General features: G+C 37.3%; 1 protein-coding gene across 3 annotated transcripts in view; it reads right to left on the bottom strand.

The window, feature by feature from the left end:
* Positions 1-5,942: 5,942 nt before the first annotated feature.
* The window catches only part of LOC149086479 (uncharacterized), a 34,027-nt gene continuing 12,283 nt past the window's right edge, over positions 5,943-27,686 (bottom strand). The window contains exons 1-5 of one of the 3 annotated variants that reach the window (XM_089255841.1): positions 25,487-25,800; positions 20,407-20,576; positions 12,627-13,391; positions 10,358-10,513; positions 6,132-6,448 (exon numbers count right to left, since the gene is read on the bottom strand). In XM_089255841.1, the coding sequence (XP_089111967.1) occupies positions 6,262-6,448; positions 10,358-10,513; positions 12,627-13,391; positions 20,407-20,576; positions 25,487-25,516 (1,308 nt within the window). In that variant the 5' untranslated portion in view covers positions 25,517-25,800 and the 3' untranslated portion in view covers positions 6,132-6,261. Of the gene's footprint in view, positions 6,449-10,357; positions 10,514-12,626; positions 13,392-20,406; positions 20,577-25,486; positions 25,801-27,686 lie in introns of those variants that run through there. The other 2 variants (XM_089255850.1, XM_089255860.1) reach the window with 2 other exon arrangements.

Genomic DNA, 27,686 nt, shown 5'->3' with positions numbered 1-27,686 from the left:
AAATTTTACAACAGCATGGACAAGAAAATTGGAAGTCACTGTCACAGAGCTCTCTCAGAGCCATTTCTATGCATAGGCCTACCTGGAGGCTTCAAGTGCATAGGTAGAACTTGTGATAAGATTGGTGTAAATAGGTAGGCGGTAATTTCATCTAGGAAATGGCCGGAGCTTTTTGATATTATATGAAGAATTTTTGATTTTCACAAAAATTTATGAAGGATGCTTTTCATAATAGTAACCCCCTCAAGCAGGGTGTAGAGACACATTATCAAGAGTTTATCAACATAATATCATAGAAGACAGTCTAGATTGTAAAAAAGTGACCCTGTAAGCAAGACGACACTTTATCTAAGTGTCCCACCAATGAGTCAAACTTTACTCTATTCACGTGTGTTCAACATTTTGTTTATGAAATACATGGTTCCTCTTTGTAGATTAACTAAAGTTTAGCTTTTTATTTTCCACCAACTGGTAATTCTGTTAGTATTTGGCTTTTTTTTTGCCAACATCCCATATTTATCATCCCAATTCAATTTCTTCCATGGGAAAGTGGAGTGGGGATAACAATGTCTTTCAGTACAATGAGGGTCCTTAGTGCTTACTAATGGAGAGGAGGGTAGTTATATAAAAATAGTTAATTGAGGTGCAGTATAAATATGATTAAATGTCTGGAAATGCCAGATATTTTGATGAGCTAGAGTGGTGCATAGCCAAATTACAGAGTTTATTGTATTATAGAACCATTTTAAAAAGCATATTAGTATTTGAGTATCAGTTCAGTGATGGTGGGAAATTGGCTTTTAAAATAAATTATTAAATCTTATTTCAATTGCATCAATGCTTTTTTATTTCATTCTGTGACTTTTAAGAATTCAAAACAATTCTACACTCTAATGGAAGCGCTGTGTTAAAATATTATGGGTATAATAACAAACATGCATAGCATCATTTTATACTTTCTAACTATATACAACCAGAGTCAATAGACCATTGTCAATTTAAGCCCTAACATTTTGTACTACTATCCTATCATGGGTTCATCCTTGGCCATTTGTGCTTGTTCCGATTTTCTTCTAATTAGCGTTTGACTTTGTTTTTGTCTAGTACTTATGGTTATTCACTTTGTAGTTTGATGTGTATTTTTTTGCTGCAGAGACGGAAGAAGGTCTTTTTCTATGGATTTTCATTGCTTTTGTGGATTTTTTTTCCTCCTTCTTGCACGTCATCATTGAATGAGTGTTTAGAGTGAATATGACGCTTTTGTAATGATGTGCAAACATGTTTTCATTTTTGAAATGCTATATTTTTCTACATTATTGTGTTAATCTGTGACTTATTTATGTGCTTTATCAATGACATTCAAAGCTTATGTTAGTGCTGGTACTTTTTTTTTTGTCTGCTTGTAATATATAACTGAGCACTAGCACTTTTTTTCCATTGGAGTTTTTAACACTCTAATAGTTATCTAGCAGTTGAATTTTTATTCATGTAAAGATGCATAGAAAACTATCAATTCAAAATACCAAAAAAAAAGGTGTGTATGAATATACTGAAGTTTTTGGATATTTGTAGGTGATACATATATTTTTTTCACCGCAAAAATGTAAGAGATTTCATGAGCGTGTCATATATTTATTATCTTTTATTTTTTGTCAGCTACTATATGCTGTTCCTCTTTTGTGTGAAACATTATTTAAAAGTATATTTGTGAAATAGGATAGATAAATGGACTTTCTTTAACTTGATCATTGAAAATATTTTAATGAACACATTTGAAATGATATTTTCTTATCGATGCCAGTTGCAGGCATCTGTTGCTTGGCTGGTCTGCCATTTTACATGTCACCGAATATTAAAAGTACTTTTTCATGTGAGGCACATTTTTATGTATGCACACACACATACACTTGAGAACTTTTGAGTGCATTGTATGTCGAGCACTACTGTTTAAAATCTACACTCATTCTATAAAGTTTGTTGCATATGTTGTATTTCTGATTTTAAGACCTTGCCTTGTGTTGTTTACCGGAGAGGTTGTTACAAAGATTTTTTTATGCTCTTGTCAATTTTTGGAAGGGGGGAAAAATGAGACTTCATTTCTACCCAAGTGCACTCTGTTAATGTTTGCATGACATGTTATTGTCCAGTCCAATACATTTGCTGTACATCATCTCTCGTAAAAAAATAATTGAATAGCGATTTTGTACATTTCAAACACTCGTGATTGTTCACATTGTAATTCTTAGCTGCGTACGACAGCGCAAAAGAGTTGTTTGCAATGTTACTCCAATGCCTTCTTGGTATATAGTGGTCATTTGTATGAGTTTATATATTTATAGCCACGTGTCTTTGTCAGTGTTTGTTAATTGTAAAGGGTTTGTGTTTGTAATGTGCAAATAGTGTGTGTGTGTATTACATATTCATTAAAAACATATATATACATATATGTATCATTCTTGATTTCTTTCATGATTGCGTTATTTAAAAAGGGGTGGGGGCTGTCCAACACGCCTAATGAATTTTTCTTTATATGTTGGCATGTAAATACACGTCAGGAAAAAGTATTTTGATATATCTTTGTTTTTTCCTCTTACACTATTGAAATTTAATGTAAGGAAATTTTTATCCAAAATTTACTGCAACAAACTAAATATATTGGTACATGATGTCTTTTAAAAAGTGTTCATTAAATCATTATTGAGGTTATATTAAATTAATATTTTTGAATTTCTCAACTTTTTATTTCAGTTAGCGTACATATATTTACCTGTGACATTTTGAATGCAAGTCCTCTGTCGCAAAAATTTATGCTCTTGAATAAAATTCATTGTTCAACATTTCAGAAAATTTCTCAGGGCACCATATTTATATTGTCACTGTTGCTTCTTAAAATGTTATTATAATTACAGAAAAAAATAGTCATCCATGTTATACAACTATACTGCCAGAAATGCCCTGCTTCCCATCCTAAACAGATATCAGAGCATTCCCAAAACTTGGGCATGCATTATTAAAAGCTGGAGAACATTTGAATCAATCTTATTCATATATACTTCCCTACCCTTCTATCTCCTAATGGTCTTCATGGATCCCATCATCATGGTATTTATCGTTAGAACATATTCCAGGGTCATGTGGCATTATAACATGTCTGCTACATCATGTTTGACTTATTTAGCTTTATTCAAGAGCTAAAAAATTCGGAAAAAAAGTTTATTAACCAAACAGTGATTTTCCCTTTACCAGTTTTTTAAGATAGTTCCATTAGTAACAGTGGTACATAATGACATTTCTGATTTTTTTTTTTCCCTGCAACTTGAATTTGGCAGTTTTATGCTCTACTAGGTTCAAATGCTAAATTTTCTTGGAGTCAGAATTTTATATTCTTGCTTATACACTTATACAAGTTGAAATTATATTATTATTAGTTGGTGTAACTACCTTATCAGATCAATCAATTACACTTTTTTTTAGATTGACTTTCTCCACTGCTATTTGTGGCAAAAGGGTGTTAATATGTTGTTATTAATCACAATTTATTGACCTTTTTCCTGCTGTTGCATATGCCATGAAAGAAAAATAAAAGTGGCAATTCATTTGGAAAAATAGACAAACTAAAAAATATGTATTAAGAATTAAGAAATACTTTTAAAGCGGGTTTTCTTATCATTCAATGATCTCAGTGTAGGATTTTATTTGACTACCTCATAAAACAAATCTTGACGATACCATAATAACATGTTTCTAGCTGAATCATCTTTCTTGTATAGTATGTTTTTTGTGTTGTTCATATAGAAGACCGTTTACATACACACACACCAATTTAACACCACTGAATTCATCGTATCTAATTATAACTGTTCTGTAAACTGGTTTTGCAAGTTGGGTAGCCCTCAAAATGAATGTGTTTAAGTAACTATTTTCAAAAATGGTGTTTTATACCACTATTTATATGTAATTCTTGAGTTTGTATTACTCATTTGTCAAGTATTTGAATGAAACCATTTTCGGTTAATTTTTGTGAATGTTTTTCTTTTCTTTTTTTCTCTTTTTACATTTCTATATGTATGTGGTACTATATATGCAAAAAAATCTAGCTTATAAAATGCTGTAGCAGTCCCAAGTATTAGATTGGTACATCCACAACTGCAAATTCTAGCCATTTTCATTGGCTAGAATTTGCTACCATTTTATAAGCAGTTATTATTTTAACAAATATATATAAATTATATTCTTAAAAAGATTTGATAAAACTTAATTTTTTGTTTTAACAAAATTTTAAATTAAATTTAAATTAACAATGTCTTGGAATATTATGAATTTCTGACTGCTAGCAAGATATTTTATGCTGACATTTTGAAATTAAAATAAAGTTTTATATAGTGTCAAAAAAAATGCTATATTACGAAGCTTGGTGCAGCATCATAACACAGAGTTCACATATTTCTATTTCAACTTATTATCATTGAATCCAAAGCAGTCAAAAGCATTCTGTAATGTCAATGATGTAATGGTGTACGTGAGATTCGCATCAACATGACACAAGCTGAAGGGACATCATCAAAAGACAATGACATTGAAAATGTAATTTCTGTTCTGTTTCTTTCTTTTTTATCATAATCAATGTGAGTCATAGCCTAATATGCTGATAAATGACAACTTAACAAATATTTCAACCTGTTTCAAGTCCATTTTTTTTTTCTCCAGAGATCTCTGGATCTAATTCAAAGTGTTAGCTTCCAATATTGCATTGTCCATGCAGCAAATATTTTTTACCAACATCAAAAGAAAACCAAAAAATTAGTGGAACAATAGCAGCTGTATTTATACAGCTTTCTCTTTTATGGAATGTATTTTATCAACCTCAACATGTATAAAAAAAATTATTGTAAAATATTTATACTCTTTATTTTAGCTTATTATCAATATTATTATTATTTTTTAATTTGGCAGCAGGTGTTTTACAACTAGTTTAATTATGTCGATGAATAATTTTTTTTCCTACATGTAACTCTTCTCTTCCCCCCCCCCCACCTTTTTCTTAAAATTAGATACCTCCCATTGTACCATAATCATCATCATAATGGCATCATACTTTTTTTGACTGTGGAATAGTTTTAGACCATAAGCCTTGTTATAAAATGGAAGCTGTACTATACACAATTTCAGAAAGAGATGGGGTCGGGGGGGGAAGTATAGTCTGTAGTATGATTACAAAAAAATGAGATAACGGGTTGTGCAGCCATTTGGTTATCATTCAACCATCACATGGTTACAAAGATGCCTTTTCTTCACCTGTACTGTACTGTATTGTACCTGTTACGTCGTTTGATTGTCGCTGAGTTTTAAAATGTCATATTTATTCATTAAATAATTTTTGAATTTGCAGTGGTGCATTTTGTTCTTTCCTTCTCATATTGAAAAAAAATGTATTATATAATAATATAATCGTATGTTCGGAACAGTAAAGGTGTTACCATGTCACACAGGAGGGGGTAGAGAAATATTTATGTTGGTGAGAGAGTGTGTGGAATCGGTTCTTTCTTGACATTGAAGTTCTTCATCTCAAGAAAACTTTCTCCTTCTGTTCATTGGCCTATTGCTTGATTTCGCATCTAGTCAATTTGATTCTAATTATGCAATACTTGTTCTAATGATAAGGGATATTATGTTTATCTGCCTGACACAAATTGCCTCGAGTGAGTCGTAGTTCTTCCCTTGCAACAGAAATTTCCCAATTCTATGCATATCTTTCATATTCTCTCCCCCCCCCCCCCCCACCAATGAGAAATGATGGTACTATAGTTATAGTTTATGTTAGAGGAATGAGTTAAGCCTAAAGTTTAATTCAATCTTCATGAGAAATTTCATCTTGTATTCAGACGCCCCCAAATTAAATCACGTTCGAGCTGAGCCATCGCAGAACCATGCGCTCACTTCATGGAAACTATTTTTTATATTAACCGAGCAATGCAGGTTTAGTTATCTGGGTTCTACAATATCAATTTGTAAGAATCTTTTCGTTCTTTCTTCATGCCGGATTCTTAGATGGACGACTAATACTCTGCCTATTCCATTGATTTTGCCTCATTTTGACATTGTAATAATAACACGAAATAGAATTTTGGTGGAAGTGTTTAAGAATATTTACAATTAAACAAAAACGTGTCTTTTTTTTGCATTTGAGTTCTGTGGATCCATGGGGAAGTTACACTTTTCTCATATGTACACAGTCCTGTTGTGGATGTCCATTGTGCCATTTCACATGTTGTTTTCAGTGCGTACCAATTCACACACGCAACAGGAGGGGATGAAAAAATTGTCTTCGGCTGTACCTTGTCCATCAGCATTCAGGGAAAGCAATTTCTTCTTGATATACTTCTGTCTGCATCGACTTATGAATCCAAATGGAAGTGAAAGTTTAGACGAACAGGGCTCGCCTTCATTCCTGTGAAAAATCAAATAGTAGATATGTAATGTGTGCTGTGTGATGGCTCTCTTCAACTAACTTAACAAAAAAAACTTCAAATAAAATTGTGTTAGAAATGAGCGTTTGTGTTTTGGAGGATGGGTTTTCACCAAGCAGAGGGAAACGAAATGAAGAATGCGCAACTCTACAAGTGATGAGATAGTTTCCGGGTGAATAACTCCAGACATAATCTATACAGGGTGTCCTGTAAGTGCTAATAAGAGGGGTTCAAAGTGCTAAAGGAGTTCAAAAATTACCCTTTACCAGTTTTAACAGTGAGAATACAGTGTGTCATAAAATAAAAAAATCTAATTTTTATTCACTCTCCTTGTCCTTCAATTTACTTCAATGGCTACTGTTTGCGGCAACCGAATCACGGGAAATTCCCGCTTTCCCGGGATTGAGGAAAAACCTGGGAGACATTAATCCCTATTATGAGTAAGTATACTTGCTTGATGATCAAAGAAACTATAGAGATTCGGTGGATATCTTATATGAGAGAAACTAGGGATAAATTTGACACTACTTTAAAAGTTCGTCAGAGCTGGGCAAATGCCCGAAATGGGCAAAAAAACTGTCGGGCAACAATGGTTTTGGGGCCTCAACAATTACTTTCGGAACGTTTACTTTGGTTACCGTGGTTTCCAACAATGCGTTTCAGACGTGTATATGTGCCTTTACAACGGTTTGTCACCATTCCAATCCTCCCAGTAATTAAAAAAAACCCGGGAAGCGCTGGGTATTTCTGCTAGCCTATATACAGGGTGTCCTGTAAGTGCTAATGCGGCCTTTATCTCATCAACCGCCCATCGTAGAGGTATAGTTTCAATTTAAAAATGCTTAAAAGGCGTTTGAATAATATTCGCTGCACAAGCTGGACGTATGACGTCGCTAACAACAGAGAACAACAATTACGACGACAAAACTGGGAATAAAAATTTTCAACGCCAGCTGATAAACTCAATGCTTGCCTCAAATCATCAACACTCTGGCACGAAGCTAAAAAATTATCATTATCCACCCACATGCGAGCTCAACTGAAAAATGACTCAGCACTGCGATCATTTTCACATCAGTTAATCAAACTTGGCAGTGGAAGAATTCCCGTAGACCCAAGCACTGGACTCATTACGTTCCGAATGGATTTTGCCAATTGTTAAACTCAGTTCAAGAACCCGCAGACAAAGTCTTCCCAAACATTCAACAAAATCACCAAAACCATGAGTAGCTTTGTGAGAGAGCGATTCTGGCATCGGAAAATGAACAAGATCAACGAAAAAATCATAAAAATTATTCCGGGAGACTCCACATCTTACAAATCGGTTGACACTGTCACAGACACAGCGCAGACAGTTCTGTATCCTGCAGAATTTCTGAACTCTTTGGATATTCCGGGTGTGCCACCACACAATTTGACCCTCAAAGTCGGAGCACCTAAAATGATTTTAAGAAATTTGGAGACACCGAGACTCTGTGTGAAGAAATTGCACAATTACATCATCGAAGCAACGATTCTAATTGGATGTGCCAAAGGAGAAGACGTCTTCATTCCACGTAAATCCCAATTATCACTGAAGAAATGTCATTCACTTTCAAGCGATTACAGTTCCCGATTCGTTTACGGCCGTATTCACCAACACAGTTTCAACTGCAATCGCAGGTTAAACAATCAAGGATCGACACGGATTGGTTAAAATCCTTAATTTAACCAATCCGTTTCGATCTTCAATCCTTTCACCTGCGATTGCAGTTGAAACTGTGTTGGTGAGCCGTAAGCTTTTGAAATGACAATCAACAAAGCGCAAGGCCAGTCGTTAGCAGTGGCAGGTATCAACCTGCTTGAGCCCTGTTTTTCACACGGACACCTTTCCGTTGCCTGTTCACGTGTTGGTAATCTCAAAAATTTGTACATCTACACACCACATGGAAAAACAAAAAATATTGTCTATCCACAAGCGATTGCCTCAAGTTTGTAATTAAGATATTTAAAAATAAAAGTAATATTTTTTCTTGATGCAGAAATTTTTTTGATTAAGAAATAATTAATAAGCTATACATTATATTAATCTTTTACGGGGTGGACAACGTCGCCGGGTATCAGCTAGTCTATCTATGTATATAAAATTGATTTTCTGTCTGTGTGTGTATGTATGTATGTTCTCTATACAAATCTACAATTTTAGATCGATCGTCGTCAAATTTTGCATATATACCAAATGGGACCCGAGTTAAACGATAGGCTACTTTAAAATTTCGTCAGAGCGGGGCAAATGCCCCAAATGGGCAAAAAAACTGTCCGGCAACAATGGTTTTTGGGCCTCAACAATCACTTTCCGAACGTTTACTTTGGTTACCGTGGTTCCCTAGCAATGCGTTTCAGACGTGTATATGCCTTTACAATGGTTTGTCATTTCTTCAACGCTGTCAATATATGTATAATATTTATGCCTTTATAATGGTTTGCCACATTTTGAATACTCCCAGTAATGAGGTTTTTTGAATGACGACGTAATCATAATCAACATCGCTTTGAGGGTCAGGAAAAGGGTGATCCTCATAGAAATCAGTGCTAAAATTGCCGATTTTAATGTAGAAATGCGGAAATTTGGTGGGGTTTTCTGTTACATCAATAATTCTAAAAATTGTATTCAATACTCGATTTTTGAAATATTGATTTGACTTAGAGATATACGAAGCCCAGGAGATTAAATATGAAGTAATTATCCGGACCTACTTTTGAGTTGGATATCCATGCAATAACATTGATTTCAACTTTTTATTTATATCTTCTCAAGCATGAAAATAAATGTCTCCGTATTGTCTTTTAATATTCAACTGCATAAATGGATATAGTTTAGGTTGTTTTTAAAATTAATTATGGGCCCGTAAAGTACATTGAAGAAATTCCACAACTTTAACTAAGCATTTTTGGAAGCAGAAACAGGCAGAAATAGATAACTTGAAGTTCAGGAGGGGGGGGGGGGAAATGGAATCGAAATACTTAGCTCGCCTCTAGAAAAAGGGAAAAAGTATTCATTTCTATGTTTCTTTAAATCTAGATTTCTTTATTTCACGAGTCGCGCAAGAAGTCGTCATATTAATTAACTTAGACACGGTCTGCATGTCCCTCAAAGAAAGAGGGAGATATCACGTGATCCAAAAAAGCCTCATTGAAGAAAACCCGGGCAACGCCGGGTATTATAGCTAGTATATATATATATATATACCGGCTTCAAATTTCTACAAAACAATATTGTTATAGAGGGGATTTATTATAGTAAGGGATATCGATAGTTTAACATTATACTAGGCAATTCCACAAACAAGATTTAAAAAATATCATTGTAGAGGCATTTAATCATCGAGTGTCGTTGAAGCGAGGTTTTACTGTATATACTAACTCTGTAGCATACGTAGGATTTTCTCATGATGGGGGGGGGGGAGCATTCACTCAATATTTTCATCTTCTCGAAAGTGGTTTCGTTTTTTTTAATACTGCAAAAATAAACCTTAATCTTGGGGGATGAGCAAAATTTTTCGGGGGTGGGGGTCCGTGAAAAATCTTGGCCTGGGGGACCGGCACTAGCATGTGGGGGCCATGTCAGTAGTAGTTACAGACGTTATTAGCATGACAATTTGGAAGATTTTGTGCGTGTGCAGTTAAATTCCAGCATTTCCATCTTTACTTCAGAAAATGGAAGCCCGATGGCAGCAATAACACGAAACAAGCGCAACTCGACAACATAAATACGTTAGGGCCAAGCATATATTCAGAACACATATTCTGGCATGTGCCGATTCGTTAGAACTTCCGTAGAGGAATGTGTATGTTCAGTTAAGTAGTAGTAGTTCAATCTTAGAGATAGGTGTTGATTTTTTGATACTCACAAGCACAGATCGACCCTGACGACTTGGCTGAACCTCTGGTCTCTCTCCGGTACGTTGATGATGAATTTCCACTCAGACTGATCATTTAGCGCCGCTCTAGGTGGAATGAACGTTGACCTCACTGCACATGCTCCTTCCACGTCCATGTTATTACGCCTTCACAAAGAAATAAAAGATATCAGTTTGAAGGGGAACAGTCAAAATATATTCCCAATTTAATGGCAGGGGAGGAGCAAAGTCTGCTTTCGCAAATAAAAGGAAATAAACAGGCAAAGGTAGACGAAAGATCAACCAGGATACAATCCTGCTGTACTTGTGAGTATATGCAGCAGTGATTCTCAACCTGTGGTCAGGGTACGTGACAAATAATCACCAACGGTGGAAGAAACGAGCGAAGTTATGAACTGAAAAAAAAAATTAGTTTCATTTCATAATATATATATATATATACACACGAAAGGTACGCATGACTAAGGGTAAGCGAGAGCCCCAACATATTTCTAAACGAGAGCAAACATCTCGTTTATTTCAAGGGATTTTCATGCCATCCATGTTTTTTGTTAGGGATCAGCAAATTTCTTGCATATTTATAGGGATACGTAGGGTGACCATACGTCCCGTATTACCCGGGACAGTCCCGGTATTTTCTGTATTTTTGGTCGTCCCGACTTTTTCGCAAAAGTGTCCCGGTTTTTCCCGTATTTTACACGACGCTTACTTGAATTTTTATTCTTTATTGAAGTCAAAGATTGAAATTATTTTTCAACTAATAAACTATATTATGATAATTACAACTATAAATGAGAATATTTATCTCCCACATTTGTCTTGGTGAACGTTTTTTTCGTGAAATTCATTTTAATCCACTGCAATTTGCAGTAACGTTTCATTTCCCGCCATTGTGATTTTTACCGTAATTTTAACAATATTTGGCAACTTTGCTCGGTTTTGGCGTCATTTTTGGCGATAATTGGCGATGTCCCGTATTTTCCCGTATTTGGAATCTCAATGTCCCGTATTTCTCTCGAGGAAATATGGTCAGCCTAGGGATACGCAATCCTCCTGCACATTCCTTAAATCATTCAGTCTCAACATTACCGTTATACGGTCGCGTGGGCATAGTGATGGACTCTCGTTGAGGATCCCCCCTCCCCTCCCCTCCGCGGCCGAAAAAGTGGTCCGCTGAACTTGGTTTTCCAAGTTGGAGATACTACTGCTAGCCAGTCTGCCATTTGAAAAAGTCTCTCCGCAAAGAGCAGCAGACCTTCAATACGGTACTTATATGAAGACGAAAATTCAGGCATCTGCCACTTTATATATGGCATGACGTCGCTCTCCACTTGTTTATGCTAGTCACTTGCATAAACAAGTGGAGTGCGACATCACGTTATATATATGTAGCCATTTGGTGGCCTTTGTCGTCTACGGGCTATTAGCTGGTCGCCAGACATCTATTGTCATTCAGCATACATATGCTCCAAGAAAGGATTTTCCTGTATTCTTTGTAGCTTAGGGGTTAGAGCAATCGTCCGCTATGCGAAGGCTCGGGTAGCCCGGTAGAAGCAAACGAATTTTTCTTTCCAACAACTCAGCATCTTCACATAATATCCAGTTTTCTGTATATGTGACGTAGATGGATTCACACATCCCGGTGACCAACCAGTCAGTTTCTCTTGAGACCACCTATCCAATTGGATAATTGCTGAACGCTTCAAGAGCTTGTTTTTAGAAAACAGAACGTCCTTAGAAAGGAAATCTTTTCGCATGCGCGGTGAACAAGCACCGCAAAATGGGTAGTGACGAAGTTTGTCACTAACATAATATTATCTTCCCGCACATATTTCCACACTGAGTGTTGCAGGGTTTCGACCCTCTATTTTTTTCGCAATCGAGTGCCTATATATACATATTTTTTCCAAGAAACGAAACTTCGGAACGGATGGAATAACATGAACAATGGTGTTTCGTCCGAAGAGCCTCATAATATACGAGTATGTGAGATTCAGTGACTTAACTTACACCAACAGAGGTCTATGGCTTCCACAACGGTGAGACCGACGGGACTCGGACCTGGGTCCCAAGACGATCCTCGTCATTTTTTGTTTTTGTACGCCATGAATTTACCATAGATGGGCCTGTGAAAAGTCTGGACAGAGGGCCCGTCGAAGGTCCTAACATAGGGGTCCTGCTCTAGGATGTGGGGCTATGCTAAGGTCACGCGTTAGCAATCATTAGGCTTATGACGTCAGTTCGCAAAATATTCACTTACCTCCCCCTCTTGATCGTGTCTCTACCTTGTTCCGTCACAGGAGATGAAGGTCCATAATTGTTGGGGTCTGTCCATTGCCGAGGAGAAGGCGAAGTAAATTGCTGTTGCCTTTGTAAAATACGGTCCTTGGTATCTGGGCGTCTGTGTTGGTGGTTTGTGTCCCGAGCGGTTTGTCCGTCGTAACTTTTTGGTTGCCAAAACAAATCCAAATCTTCGTCGGAAACTTGTTGCTGCTGAACGAACGAACGTCCGACTTCCGCACTAACCCCGTTTTTCACGCTATTTTTAGTCCCGGGTTTGAGACCACCCGTTGATCGGTCGTTATTCACCCAGCTTTGGGTATTTCCTACAACATCTGGTCGTTTTGGAATGACGTAACCATCGGACGAAGGATGGTCTGTCGAAGGACCTCGCCAAGGCCCGGAACCATCGGGAGGTAAATGTTCGGACTTCGCGGGATTTATCTGGTGCCATCGGTTCGGCGTCGAAACTCCCATTGTTGCTGGCCTCGAGTTGCCGTTCTGACCGGCGCCCCACCCTGAGCGATTTCCACCTGAATCGCCGCCGTCGTGGCCTGCCGGAGAAAACCGACCGCCGGGTGTTGGATGCATCGTGTAATAGGTGTCACGGTTTTGGTAATACGGCGGATGAACAATGACCTGAGATAAGTTCGGTTCGGCGTCGCCTTTTCTCTCGTCTACGAACAGCGACGTTATGTTGAATACTTGAGATCTCGTGCTGGTCAGGAGATTGTATATCCTTTCCCTGAAAATAATAAATAGCCATTTATCAAATCAGATCCTACATTATATAATCGTGGTGCAAATTAAAAAAATCAATGGAGAAACAAAAAATTCGGATAAAAAAAGGTTTAATATTGCAAATATTAGAGATACTCTGATGCAAGATCATTAGAGATTCTATTAACAGAGCAATGTTGGAAAAGACAGATATTGATTTTTGTTGACAACTTTCTCTTGAAGGCATCCAAAATGAATTTTATCATAATCTACATTTATCATACGGGATCAGTGGCATCGGAGCCAAGAGTGCTGTGGGTGCTCGAACATCCACAGTCCGGGGAGTACGCAGGATCGACCTTTGGCGGGGGCACAAAAATTTTCTTGCCGAGAAACTTGAAGTTACCACCCTTCAAAAAAGCATTTATTAAAAACATTAAAGGGTATTTTATTTCGATATTTCAATTTTTTCACAGAAATATTTTAAAAAAATCTAATTTTTGGTCGGCTTGGGGGGGGGGGGGAGAACACGGGCCCCTTATGCCCTTCTCCCACCGTACGCCTTTGATAACAATTATTTGTACCATAGGTCCGAGAAACTCCAAGATTTCATTTAGAAATCAAAATCTACTAGTCTCTACTAGAGTCAAAAACTACTAGTCTCTACACATAACAAGCATTACACAGAAACAAACTATACGTCAGGTTGCACTACACGTACACGCACATTCCCGCATTTACCGATTCGTTGGGGGGTTCCGCGGGGGGGGGGGGATGCATGTGTGGTGTAGCAGTAGTAGGTAGGGGCTCGGGGATCCATGATGTTCTTAAGTCAGCCACCTCGTTGGGCAATTTGCCTGTTGTGGCGTTGTATTTGTATTTGTATTTGTATTAGAGTCAAAAACTACTAATCTCGATAATCCGAGGTGAACGGGAACGAGATCACCTCGGATTATCCGAAAAACAATATAAATCGGTTTCGTCTTTTCGGGAGGGGGGGGGGCGGCTCTCAAATCTATGCATTCTTACTCTTACTCGTACTTATTTTTTATACTCTCCCTCAATTCAACAGCTTAGTTCAGTGAAATTATGTCTGTTAAGTCCAATGGCTTTTTTTATAAGGGAGGCTAACATGAACTTTCATATCCCCGGAGGCCGATACAAATGTTATTATTATAGTGGAACTTCGGTTATTGAGCTTAATCCGTTCCGCCAATGTGCTGCTCATTATCCGAATTGCTCATTATTCGAATCAAACTTCTTCATAGGAAATAATGGAAACTTGGATAATTCATTCCGCAATTATTCATTTACATGAAAATACTAATAAAAACGTCATTCATTCAATAATGCAAAATAATATAATGAAATAAACATAATAATGCCATAAATAAACATAATAATGCCATAAATAAACATAATAATGCCATAAATAAACATACAATAACGATAATGTTTGCAAATTAATTGACTCTGGATTAATTGACGACCAGAGAAGACTATCGTTTAGGGTGACTCAAGGACTCGCTTCTTCTGTATTCTTTTTGTGTGACTCTAAAAAACAACCCTATCTACGACTCTTGCTTTTGCCTGTTTATTTTTGGTTATTTCGGAAATGGGAAATCGCACTACCGTTAGACAGATTTATTGCTCGCACTGCTACAGCTTTATTTGGGGGGGGGGGGGGGTTCCCTTCTACAAAATTTGCACCACGTTCAACACATCTCTTAATCTCATATGAAGTGAGGGACTCCTCATTTCTCTCTTCATCTTCCTCGGACGAGATCCCGTGCATAAGCTCTTTCTAACTCGCGCAATGGAGACTAACTCTCGCTAACTCATCAGTTCGCCTGTGGATGTGACCATGTTCTTCCACTATTTCTTGAATGAGGGGCTCATGAACCTCCAGTCCCATGATCTTCTCCAAGGACACAATCTTTCATTATTCTTGCGCTAACCCCTGAAAATAACGTTCAATAATGCAATCAGCCCACAGTTTTCTCCAAGCACAATTAAAAAAATGTTTTAAGTGCACATACGCATGGTTACGATGATACATCTAGTTTCATATCGTAAGCAGTGACATTTGTACTGGAGTTCATTTTTTCGAGTTAGGCATGCTGACCGGAGACTGTAGGGGAGAATATTACCTACAATTTCACAGCGCGCGTGTGGACGAAAGCGAAAAACCATCAGCTCAGTTGCGACAACGGGAAAATAAATAAAGTTCAAAATTTTTGCTCATAATGCAAAGCATCGCTCAAATCAAATCAGAATCAAATCAAATTGAATCAAATCGAATCAAATCAAATCGAATCAAAATTTGTTCAAAATTTTTGCTCGTTATGCGAATTGCTCGGTAACCGAACCGCTCGTTAAGCGAAGTTTCACTGTATTATTATTTTGACACTGTAAATTTTCTACAGAGCGAGCTGTGAGAAATTCTAGGGTGGGATCGAGACCCTTAAAACTAAAACTACTCGCATTCGTTGGAAGAATCTAAACAAAATGAAATAAAGTGCGTTCTTGGCGAAAAACAGAAAGAGAGGCTTGAGAGAAAGTATTGGAAAAATTCCAGCTCCTCCAATTATCTGGAACCTCGAACTTACGAGACTCGGGTTATCGAGACTCTACTATCGAGGATTTGGTTGCTATGTCTACTGTACATAGAACTAAAGACAAGCCCCACAGATCTAGAGCACTTCTGACGCCTCTGCATGCGATATGTATTCGCATAATCATTACACGTAACAAACATGTCTCTATATGCATGGTCCGGTGAATTTTCCCTTAACCAAAACACTTACTGACCACAGAAGCAGATTGCTTCCGCAGGGAGGGGTCAGCGTACCAAAATCTTGGTGAGTATAAGTAAAGGCTGCCGTTCGGAATCGGAAATAAATTGTAGGTCCCGGTCTCATTAGCCCTCGTAGGCAGAAAATGACCGCCGTGCGACAAAAATGATCAAAATGATGTTTTAACCAATCTTACTACGACCGAAAGTCCACCGGTTAAGAGAAGATTCGGGTAAATCAGAATTTCGCATTCCAAAATTGGGGAAGGGGGGAGTGACTTACAGTTTTTTGCGGAGAAAAACGTTGATTCGTACAAAAAACAATAAGCATATACGGTACATTTGATGTAAGCTCGTCGGCACTGGAGGAATTCGATCGGCTCTGACCGGTAGTTGTTTACTTTTTGTTACTGTATGTGATGTATGGTTATCAATAATTATCTGAATATATGTGTGCGCAGTATCCAACTACCCGCTGATTTTTCGGATTGCTTAGCGTACCTTTGTGAAGTGAACGGAATGAGATGAAGTTCATGAAACGGTATATATGTACCTTCGTTTTTTATTTTATTTCACCCGGCACATTGTCGAAGCCAACCGGAAAAGAGAGCGAAATGTTTCGATACCGATATTCACCATCCTACGCAATTCGCTCTCGATCTCATTGACGAACGCGATATTCAACAAGATTCTCTCATGACCTCATTGCAAAAAAGAAAAGAGGACATTTTTTTTTCTTTTTTAATTCTTGCATGCGTTCATCTGTTGGTCGTAGAAACAGACTGTCGTCGTTCTAAATCTATTGTTTTCATACAAATGCGGTCAGAAAACGAGGACCTCTCGCTCCATGTAGAGGGCTCTTTTCTTTTTCTTTTTTTTCACATATATTAAATAGAGGCGAAAAAAATAGCGTATAAAAATTGAAAGAGATGATTTTTAGCTCGAGGCATCGGATGTCGACTCGTTTTCGGTCTTTCTTTACTTGATCCTATTGCAAAGACAAACTTTTCCTTTGTCGGCCCGTTATTGGCTGCATGCATCTCTCTAACGTTTGTTTACTTTTGTTCGGGTCGAGCCACTCATTTAGAGTGCACTGTGTACTCTTTAACCCTCCCACGACTTTTTTTAATTATAGAGGAACGACCGTGAAATACGAAACGTGTTCAATTCACGAGGAGATAATTTCCACACGTGTTATTGACGGAGTACGGTTTTTATCGAGGAATTTAGAAAAGAGCTGAAGTCGGCCTTGACCAGGGCCGCAACTAGGATTTGGGCCACCCCTACAACTTTAAAATTCGGAAATTTTATTATGGGGGTTCTTTGTGTCCGCCTAAAACTTCTACCAGGGGCAGTTGCCCCCCCCCCCCTATTTCCGGCCCGGGGTTTGACCACTTACTTGCGCGGTCAAAAGGCTATCTTATAGCTTACGGTGCAAATTAATTATTTTTAACGCTTATGCATCTTCAACTTAATAACCGTATGTGGCAACCCCGATAGAAAATCGAGGGGAAAATAAATATGCCAGTTTTGGCGGTCTAAATAAAATATCTTTTATGCTGGGATTACTCCATAAAAGTTCTATAAAAGTTCATTTACAAAACGTGAAAAATTTAACCATTAAGCGTATCAGTTAAATTCGAGCAAATGCATCAATAGGCTTGTTTTTAAGTTTTGATAAAAGATCTTTTATCAAACTTTTATAGTGTAATCTCGGCCTTAGACGAGTTATAGCAAGTAAACAATATATGTGGGGAGGGGGCGGAATCCCTAAAGAAAAGAGTACAGACGTCCACCGCTTTAAATCGTGTAAAATGAATTAAATTTAACATGCATAAGATAGGAATGAGGATTTTCTCCAGAAGGATAAGATAAAATAAACTCAACTTTCAGCAAACAAAATGAAATTTTCTTCAACTAAAATTATTACTGAATTAAGTTATAAACTTATAAATTAGTCTCGTCAATTTAGGCTGCATGAATAAATTTAATTAATACTTTTCACTTTTGTGGTCGCTACTTCTGATTGATTACAGCGAGTGCGTGGATGTTTTCTTTCCTGAACGGCCTGGCTAGCCCATCAAAAGAGGCCAAGAGCCCACAACCAGGGCCGTCTTAAGAGCATCATGGGCCCCCGGGCCAAGTGATGTTTTTGAGGCTCTACCTGAAAAATTCTCGAAAATTTCAACCACTTCTCATTTTTGTGAGGCCCCCTCTCCTTTCGAGGCCCCCGAGCCCATCCGTTAAGTCCACACTGTCCACAACCACCCCTTTGTTATAATTATACTCTTCGCCTCTCTCTGTAGCCCTGTAAACTTTGTTATGATTTTGAATCGTGCACAAAAATATTTTTCTTTTTTGTTCCATCTTTGCACATAGACAGTGCTTTCAACGGCACTAATGCTGTAATGATGCATATGTTCATACGCCCCCCCCCCCCCCCCCCGAGTATCTCTCAGAGGAATCCACTTTGTACAGATTGTTTATTTTAGATTGTGTACAAACAAACATATTTTTCTCTTTTGTGTTCTAGCGTTCGCATATGTACAGGGTGATTATAAAAAAACTATCCCGACATATGGGCCCCTAACTATCATACCATTCACAGAACTGAATGAAATTTTGGCATAAGGTATTTTGATGTATGCGCTCAAGAACGATATGGAAAACAACAGTGTCACTCTAACAGTTACGGTTACAGTGAGAAAATTTCGAAAATATCAAATGGCAACACCAAGTTTTTTGTATTGGAATGGGATCTCCATTGTGAAAAACCCTGAATAGCGTTCGAACGGCAACTGTAGCATGAAAATCACCGGCCGGCGGTAGGTAGGCTAAAAGTGAGGACAACCAATAAGGACAGAGAAGCAGCATAAAATAAAGCATTTTATTGTGTTTCACAAATTTTCCACATGACCTTGTGGAGCGAGGACTAATCAGGCTGGGATCGAAGAAACGGTGTGACGAATGAAACGAACATTAATGCTCTGGTGCACGTCCTTTTTACTTTTTACTTGCCTAGCTCCGGGGATTTTCGTGCTACAGGTGCCATTCCAACGCTATTTAGTGTTTTTCAGTATGGAGATCGCATTCCAATACAAAAAACTTGCTGTTGGCATTTGATATTTTCGAAATTTTCTCACTGTAACCGTAACTGTTAGAGTGACACTGTTGTTTTCCATATCATTCTTGAGCGCATACCTCAAAATACCTTATGCCAAAATTTCATTCAGTTTCTGTGAATGGTATGATAGTTAGGGGCCCATATGTCGGGATAGTTTTTTTATAATCACCCCGTATATATATTCAACGGTACTACTGTTCGTGACGCATATGTTCGTGTCCCCCGAGTACCTTTTGGGGGGACCCTGTCTGTACAGCGGTTATCATTTTAATTGTTGCAAATATGTACTGCTATTTTTTACTATTTTTTGTAGCCATTAATTTTTTTTTAAATCTTTTTCCTGCCCCATTTGCTTTCCCGGCTCGACCACGTCCTATGGGGGCACTGAGCTAAAGTCGAAATGCGGCAGAATCTGGTCGTGCTCGGTTTATTCAATTCAATTTCCCGAAGAGCCTGATATGCTATGCTTATAACCCTACAGTGAATACTGTTGCCGACTGGCAACATCTAGTTTAATATGTTTCTTTTCCTGTACCAATTGGCAACTTCATGTTTGAGACACACATTCATCATTTTCATTTTTTTCATTTGTGCTTGAAAATCATTCATAGATGGCAGTACAACTCCTCAATTAATAAAAAGAAACGTAGATCTTCTGTAACCCGTCGAAATGAAAATCGCGCATTGTAGAGTTGAAATGTTTTGTTTGCATTTCTTTTTTTTACCTCAAAGTTTGCATTCCTAATTTTATTTCTTAATATAGTTTGAATCACAAAGAAGGTAGTTATATATATTTGTGGAGTGATATTGCTTCAATACATTTATTTTATACACGATTTTACGTCCTTTTTAAGACCCTGTATAAGCAATAGGTTTTTTTTAATATATTTTTCCCGGCTTTATGTATATATAGGGGGGGGGGGATCCAGTGTCAATATTTTCTCAAAGAATAGGGTTGGTACTACATACACCGGGCCCCCCCCCCTCCTCAAACTTTTAAATACAGCCTTCGAAAGTAGTCAGAATCCATCAATTAATTTTCGAAAACAAATAACTTTAAATAAACTTGACAAATTGTTCTCTAATATTGATAAAATATAAATCCGTGTGTTTTTTACGTACGTTGGATAGTAGTCTACAGCTGCACAAACCGTTTTGCCTGTGTCGGGGCAGAATTGTGGTCCAGGGAGGAAGACAGGTGTTGGCGGCGAATATCCACTCCTCCAAGTGGCTGGGTGACACATCAGCAGTCCCATGTGAGTCAGAAGTGCAAGTACAGTGGCCATCAGCACCTACAACAGAACAAAATTAAACGTTTTGAGGTCATTACATGTAAATACATGCGTACAGGGTGCATAAGTAACAGCATGAATCGCAAATTGCTGGCGAATCGCTGATCCTAGAGGCATATTCCAGTTAGAAAAAGTATCCAAATAACGTGTAGTACTCAGATATGTCATTCATGATACAAGGGGTTGTACAGTAATTAGAGTTGCTGCCCTGTCTCTCCTGATGCCAAAAAAATCCACTTTTTCAACTGCAATACTCACCGAGATATTCGAATTCAAAAATCGGAGGAAAGTTGGGATAAATGGGTGTAAACTCGTTTTGAGTAAGGAACACGCATAAAAATGCAATAATATGTAACGTTTTTGTAAGCATAATAGTTCGGTATAAAAGAAAATTTTCTAACAAATACACATCTATAAATTGATAGAAACAAAACACGTAGGTGAAGTATTTTGATGTCGTTTCATGGCCCTTAATATTTTGCAGCAAGTGCGGTTGTCAAAATTAATGGCATAATTATTCATCCATCGAGATCATTTCATACCGGTTTGCATCGCACGTTATCATTCTTTTCTTCATTCGTTTTCCCTGCGTGTACATTTTTTTCATGTTTTCTTTTACATGCAATATTTTACGTTTCCTTTTACATGTAATCTTTCACATGTTTCGAAGCAGATTTATTACCTACTATATGTCGCCCAAACTGTCAAGTACAATTTTTTTTATTATATGTGTTTTTTGAAATAAAACTTCTTTAGGCGGGGTAGTGAACTTTCAGATCCACGTCACAAAAGTGAAACGGAGAAACGGAAATGACGCAACCTTTCCTTTCTTTCAATGACAAAAGTGAAACGGAAATAACGTAAATTTTCTTTTCCCTTAAAAACGGTTGGTTGACAAATTTTGCGGTTTGTGTCCGACAAAGACACAGTCTATTACCTCCCCCCCCCCTTCCCGTGACAACGCTGGAATGGAATCGTAGAACTATAGCCACTAGAATAAGTGGCTATAGTTCCTTATCTAGTCGCCTTACGTAGAACATCCTCTTGGACGATGCACACAACGTGGAGAAGGAGTGTGTGTTCTCACGCTTCGATATCTTGCAACCAGTTAAAAGATGAGGGGAGGTGAATCTAGTTTCTTTGCATGTCAAATCAGATTTAAACAACCTAGAAGTTTCACTTCTATCACGTGAGATCCTCATACAGTTTTTTTTTTTTTTTGTGACGAGAAAAGTTGTTTTTTTTTATTTTCATCTTTGAGGTAAATTGCGTTTTTTTTTGTTTATTTATTGATAAAATGCACGAAATTAAACAGGGAAAAATACTTCCATTTTCAATGCATTTTTCCGAAACATATTCCTCAGTTAAGAGTTTGAAAAACAACACACTATATAGTACTCAATATTAACCCTTGATTTGGCGTGTTGCTCTGAAGTAACATGGTTTTTTTCAAGTGAAGGCATTTTTTGAGCTCATTTCGGAATTGATTTTTTTAGAAACTTCTAAACATTCGCTTTCCATTTGTGAGCTTTCATGAAGTTTCTATAATTACCAACAAAGCGGCTCAAAGGTACACATGTCTCCTATTTCTTGACAAACCAAGCAAAAACGATTCTTGACCCACGCATTTTGGACGGAAATACCATGTGTGGAGGTGACATATTGCTGTGCATTCTTCAACAGTGATAGAAAAGTAAGTTGGCAAACAATAAATGACATTTTTATGCTATTCAAATCTACATAAATCATATAAATGCAGTATTTCCTGAAGTGCATCTTCAATTTTTTAAACATTGACAAACTTTTTTTGTCATTCAGGGTACCTCATTTGCTTAACCCCTAAAAATTTTGACCCTAAAATAAAACCCCATACAATTTTTCTTCATCGGATATTTGAATGCTTGCCAAGGGTTAACTAAAACAGACAAGGACTTCGACAGCGGATATAAAATGAAACAAATAGACAATCGCAGCAGCAACATATATACAAGCAGGAATTATATACAAGTTTCCGATCTCATAAAAACAGATCATAAACACTTCGTTTTTTCAATTTCTTTGTTTCGACAACACGTGCATTTTCTATTGACGTAATGCCACACTACTATTCTTATTTGCATCTTAACTATTGTGAATTTTTGATTATAAATAGGTATAACAATTATTTATTAGTTTTGTTTATATATTGTGATTTTAAATTGTGCTCCATTATATCTGATATAAATTTTGATTTTTCCTTTTTTTATCGATTAATATTTTTAAATAGAGGAAGAGTAGTACACGTTTAAAGATGCTGTAAAACCTCTCACATGTGGTTACACCTATTCCACGGCCAAATTCTTATGTAATAAACGCATGCATTTCAAACCCCTGATTAACACAATCACCCTTGTCCTAATTACATCTTAGGGTATGTCCACACTCATATAAAAAGGCGCAGAACACGTCCACACTCGTACAAAATGGCGCAACACGTGTTCTGCGACTTGTCGCTCGACAAATCGAGCGATTTTTTGCGCGGCTTTGTATATGAGTATGAATATACCATTACGGATGAATTTTTTTGTCCCGCCGGTGTGCTCAAAAAAGGGATTTTACTGTATATTCGAGCACCGAATCTCGAATACTTTGTTTGAGTTCTCAATGGTGGATCAAGATGGATAGTTTAATGCGTCGTTAAATTCGTACTTTTAGGCATTGTTCTGTTCAGTATTTGAATATTAATACAATCGTGATCGATTCTTTACACGCAACACACATATTTCATGGTTGATGCGCAAATATATATATATATATTTTTTTTTTTTCTTTTCTTTTCGGCGGGTTTAGAAAATATTAAATGGAATTATAATGATTTACGTCAAAACTGTTCGTTTATTGTAATGAGTCACAGCCTATAAGTCCATTGTCACACTGATGTCACTCATTGATTGCTTTTATTACGTCGTGATCCGACAGCAGACATTATGTGCAACGAGCATGTTTTTGTTCGCACAATATGTGTGCGTTATCTTATGCAATAATCGAAAACGAACCTTTTGTTCTTCGCTTCCAGTTTTGAAACAGCGACATTTTCGAACGAAGAATCAGAAATTCACCGCGCTCGACTTCATACATATTTATGAATAAAAATGAGAACCAACTCCCTCATACGGTAACATGCTTGCTACTTCCTGTGTATATCGACAACGTTTGCAGAAGTATAGGCGTTCGGTCGTAACCATACAAATCTCGAGACTGACAAAACATACATTTAACTACAGCGGGAGGATTTAAGTCGGAAAAATTTTAAAGTATCAGATTACGTGATAGGAGAATAATTACATCTACGGATATATATATAAGTCGGTGTTCTTCAACCTTTCACATTCACGGATCGACGAAATACGAAGAAATATTATGACCGAAAATAATAAAAACCGATGTACTAGGTTATTCTAAACGCTCTGGTCTGGCTGGTATTTTTCGTAAATTATTTAGCAAAGAAAGAAAGAAATATTGGAATTTCAACTCTGTTCTACAGCGTTTGTCTCTTTTTGCCTCTGCAACTTTTTCGAAAGAGAGCTTAATATCTCTTTCGGGCACTTTCAAATTTCCGTTCTTGTAGAATTCAGATGGTTTGTAGGCAAAGAATAAAATACTGTATTAAATAAATAAATACATAGCTATATATACAAAACACATGCACACATGTGGAATACAACAGCGTCTACATCACACAGCAATTGTTTTTTCTTTTCCTTTTCAGTAAAAGAATTTTCAAGGGTTCCTAAGAACTAAAAGTGAGATGGTGCGATGTAAAAAAAAAGCTCCCTTAGAGGGATAGATATATTTCTTTTTAGAAGTATGTTGTCACATGCTTGATGTCAATGCATGCAGTTTTTTTTCCAACTTGTTTCATAAAATGTTTGTGCGTACTTTCAGGAACGTTTCGAATCTCTGGGTCAGAATCTCTTCGAGTGGTCAATTTTGGCATTTCTTTGAGTTCATCCTTTATGACATCGTACTCTGCTGCAACAGATCATCCGCTCCAATCCTCATCTTTCAAGATTGATTTATTTTTTGGTCAAATTATTGAGGGAAGTCTATGTTGCCAAGGCTATTCCCTTTTCAAGGTAGAGATTGTCTCATTTAAAACTTCACGAAATCGTCGAACTGTAGACTCACATGAAGCGTCATCTCCAAAGACTTCATCAATATTTCTATAACTTTGTGAGTGCGCGCAACATTATCTTCATTTTGCAAAAGAAATTAATGGCATAAAGCTCCTAAAATGAATTGCTCGATCAGTCATACTGAACATCCTACATAAATATCCAAAACACATTGATTGCGTTGAAAGCTAGACTGTCAACTTTTCAAAGGGGAAGGAACGACAATTTTTTTTTTACGTGTATGACGAAAAGACAGTAGCTGAAACATTAACCTATTAAAAACTCAGAACTTTCGGGCCGACCAATAGGTTAACCATTCTGTTTATCACATCTTACATCCGGTAGGATTTTAAGCATTTATCTTCTTAAGGTGGGTCCTCATCACGAGTGCTCGGGACTCTCCAAATTCACGATCGTCAGGGAAGTAAAATGTAGGAATATAGGATCGCGTAGGTTTTTTCCATGAAGGAGGATGTTGAATTTTTTCTTCTGTAGAGGGAAATAAGGACACGCTCTGCTATCGCAACTAGATTATAATAATGTATTGCCATTAAAAGGGTAATGCAAGTATAAATATCCTCGCAAGAAAGAAATAAAGCATTGTGAGCAAAAAAGTTTTTCTGTAAAGTCAAATGCGTTGTCGTTGCACGAGATCGAAGCAGGTCCATTTTATAATAAATTGCGAAAAATAAACCGAAATTTGCGAGAGGAAAATCCGTTCGCTGACGAGAAAGAGGAAAAACGAATTATAAATACCTTTTTGGGTCGAATGTATGATTCAGCCATTACTACGTCCTACGAAATCATCACGTGCTCCCCACCTTCATGTAAATGATTTAGAACATGTGATTTACTTCATTTTCTTCTATCTCGACCTTATCCTCTGACATAGAGGGAGTGATTTTACTAGAGAGCTCATTCCTTGTCTGGCTTGCATAAAATGTTACAATCGATGCCTAGTTTTAAAACCACAAATTAGATGAGCGCAAAGATATATCTTGACACAAATTGATGTCGGATCCGCCCGTTGCCGTCACGCGCGACTTGGGACCCTGAGATAGATACAGTATGTAATAAAATGGGGTGAGGGAGAGGCCAAACCTTTTCAGACGGCTCAAATGTTGAAGGAATAAAAAAGAACCGGTTACTAAATGTACGGCTAATAAAAAAAAATGAAAGTAGCAAAAGAGAAAGCAAAAGGTGAGCAGACATTTGAAAGAAAAAAATGACACCGGGAGCTTTTCCTATTAAGCACTTCACCACCTGTCAAACGACGATGCATCATTACATTCAATTAATTCCGACGTTTACGAAAGGCCCCTTTAATCTTTGCAACATCAGGCAGGGAAAACTTCTATGAAAAGGTTGCATGTGCGCTCGCACATAATCTATTATTCAATGAACTTTTCCGCATGATCTTGTCAGGCTTTTCTCATTTAATTTATATTAAGGCAAAAATTTCAAAATCCCAACAATCGATTTATTTATTTGTTTCTGTTAATTTATAATACACCACACTGTTCATAAAAAACACAATACTAATACCTGGCAAGATTGTAGTCAAACCTTCCGTATTTTCGAGATGTATAAAATATAAAAAAACAGAGACAAATTATTAGCATATCAAGACGATATGCCTTATGCACATCTATATGGTGTGTGTTTTGTTTGTCCGCCTATGGCTGACTAGTGTATAAGTCCCTCGGAAAATTTTAAAATTTCAAAGCTCAAGTGGGGTAACGTGTCGAGAGGGGCAATTTGTTGTCTTGGCTCATTAGAGCGTCCCGTATTTTACGAGACAGATAAACTTTTCCAATGTCATCCGGCTCTTGGGAGGGGCGATCACCCTCACAGTTTATCTTAAACTGATGAGTCCGTTTTAGCCTCCCGACGGAGTCGTCTTTTGGGGTGATGTTTTGTACCCAGGAGGCAGGTGAGTTCGATCCGCCTCTGACCAGGTCCAAAACTCTCTTTTTTTTGTGGGGCGGGGGGGAGGGTCGCACGCTTTTTTTAAGTCTTTGTTTACTCGGCAAAAACACCATCCAACTAAACTGACTGACCAATATCACGGAAAAAAGAATCAAGTACGCTCCAATATAACACACCCTCTGTCAAACTCGCTGATGTGATCACACTTAATTCGATGTAAAGGCATCCTTTTCGCTGCTGAACAAGGGCTAAAAATTTATATCCAATCGTGAGACACTTAGGCTAATGTATATATAGGTAATATATAGGTAAACACTTATATATAGGTAAGTTTTTAATTTGTATCTCAGGATTTTCGAACCAATGCGACCAAGCATATTTGTTTTGTATCGTCTACTTCAGGAATGGCCAACAGCTGGCCCGCGACTAGGTAGAATTACTGTGTGTTAAATTGATCCTCTTATCTATTTGATATTCTTATCATTTACTACAGCAGACATGAGTAACAGACTATTTACCCACATTATTTCTAGTGGCGATAGTAATATTAGCCATGTTCTCATCCCATTGCCTTTACGTGCACTCTTAAAGTTTATTATAGGAATTTTTACTCTCAATTTTTTTCCGCCACCTCGTTGGGCAAGTTGCCTTTTCGTGGCCTCTGTATTTGTAGCTGAAAGCATCTTTGATGTGCAGCGACGAGACTTTTTCGAAGTGGATGCTAATTCATAATGAAACCTCCAAATTACAACCGACTAGGCTACGCAGACCACAATAATTCCTAAGAGAAAAAAATGTGTCATATGGGATGATCGGGTTCATATTGTGCCATTGAACCACACCCAGACACGATGGTTTTTTGTGTCGAAAACAGAGAAGCGGTCATCTCTGAATTTCGACATAACAGGTTGGTGGCAACCCACGTTGAAGCAGACTAACATCTTCTCAAATCAAACACCAAAATTCTGTTTCTAGAAGGTAATTCCAGTAATAAGAATACAGGTATTCGCAAATCTAATTCCGCTTA

This window comes from Pholcus phalangioides, unplaced genomic scaffold, assembly GCF_987345545.1.
Source record: "Pholcus phalangioides strain wild (caught in Gottingen) unplaced genomic scaffold, Ppha-v1.0 ptg000004l_1, whole genome shotgun sequence".
Classification (NCBI taxonomy): Eukaryota; Metazoa; Arthropoda; class Arachnida; order Araneae; family Pholcidae; genus Pholcus; species Pholcus phalangioides.
The sequence above is the reverse complement of the archived record's forward strand: the minus strand, read 5'-3'. Positions and strand labels throughout refer to the sequence as shown.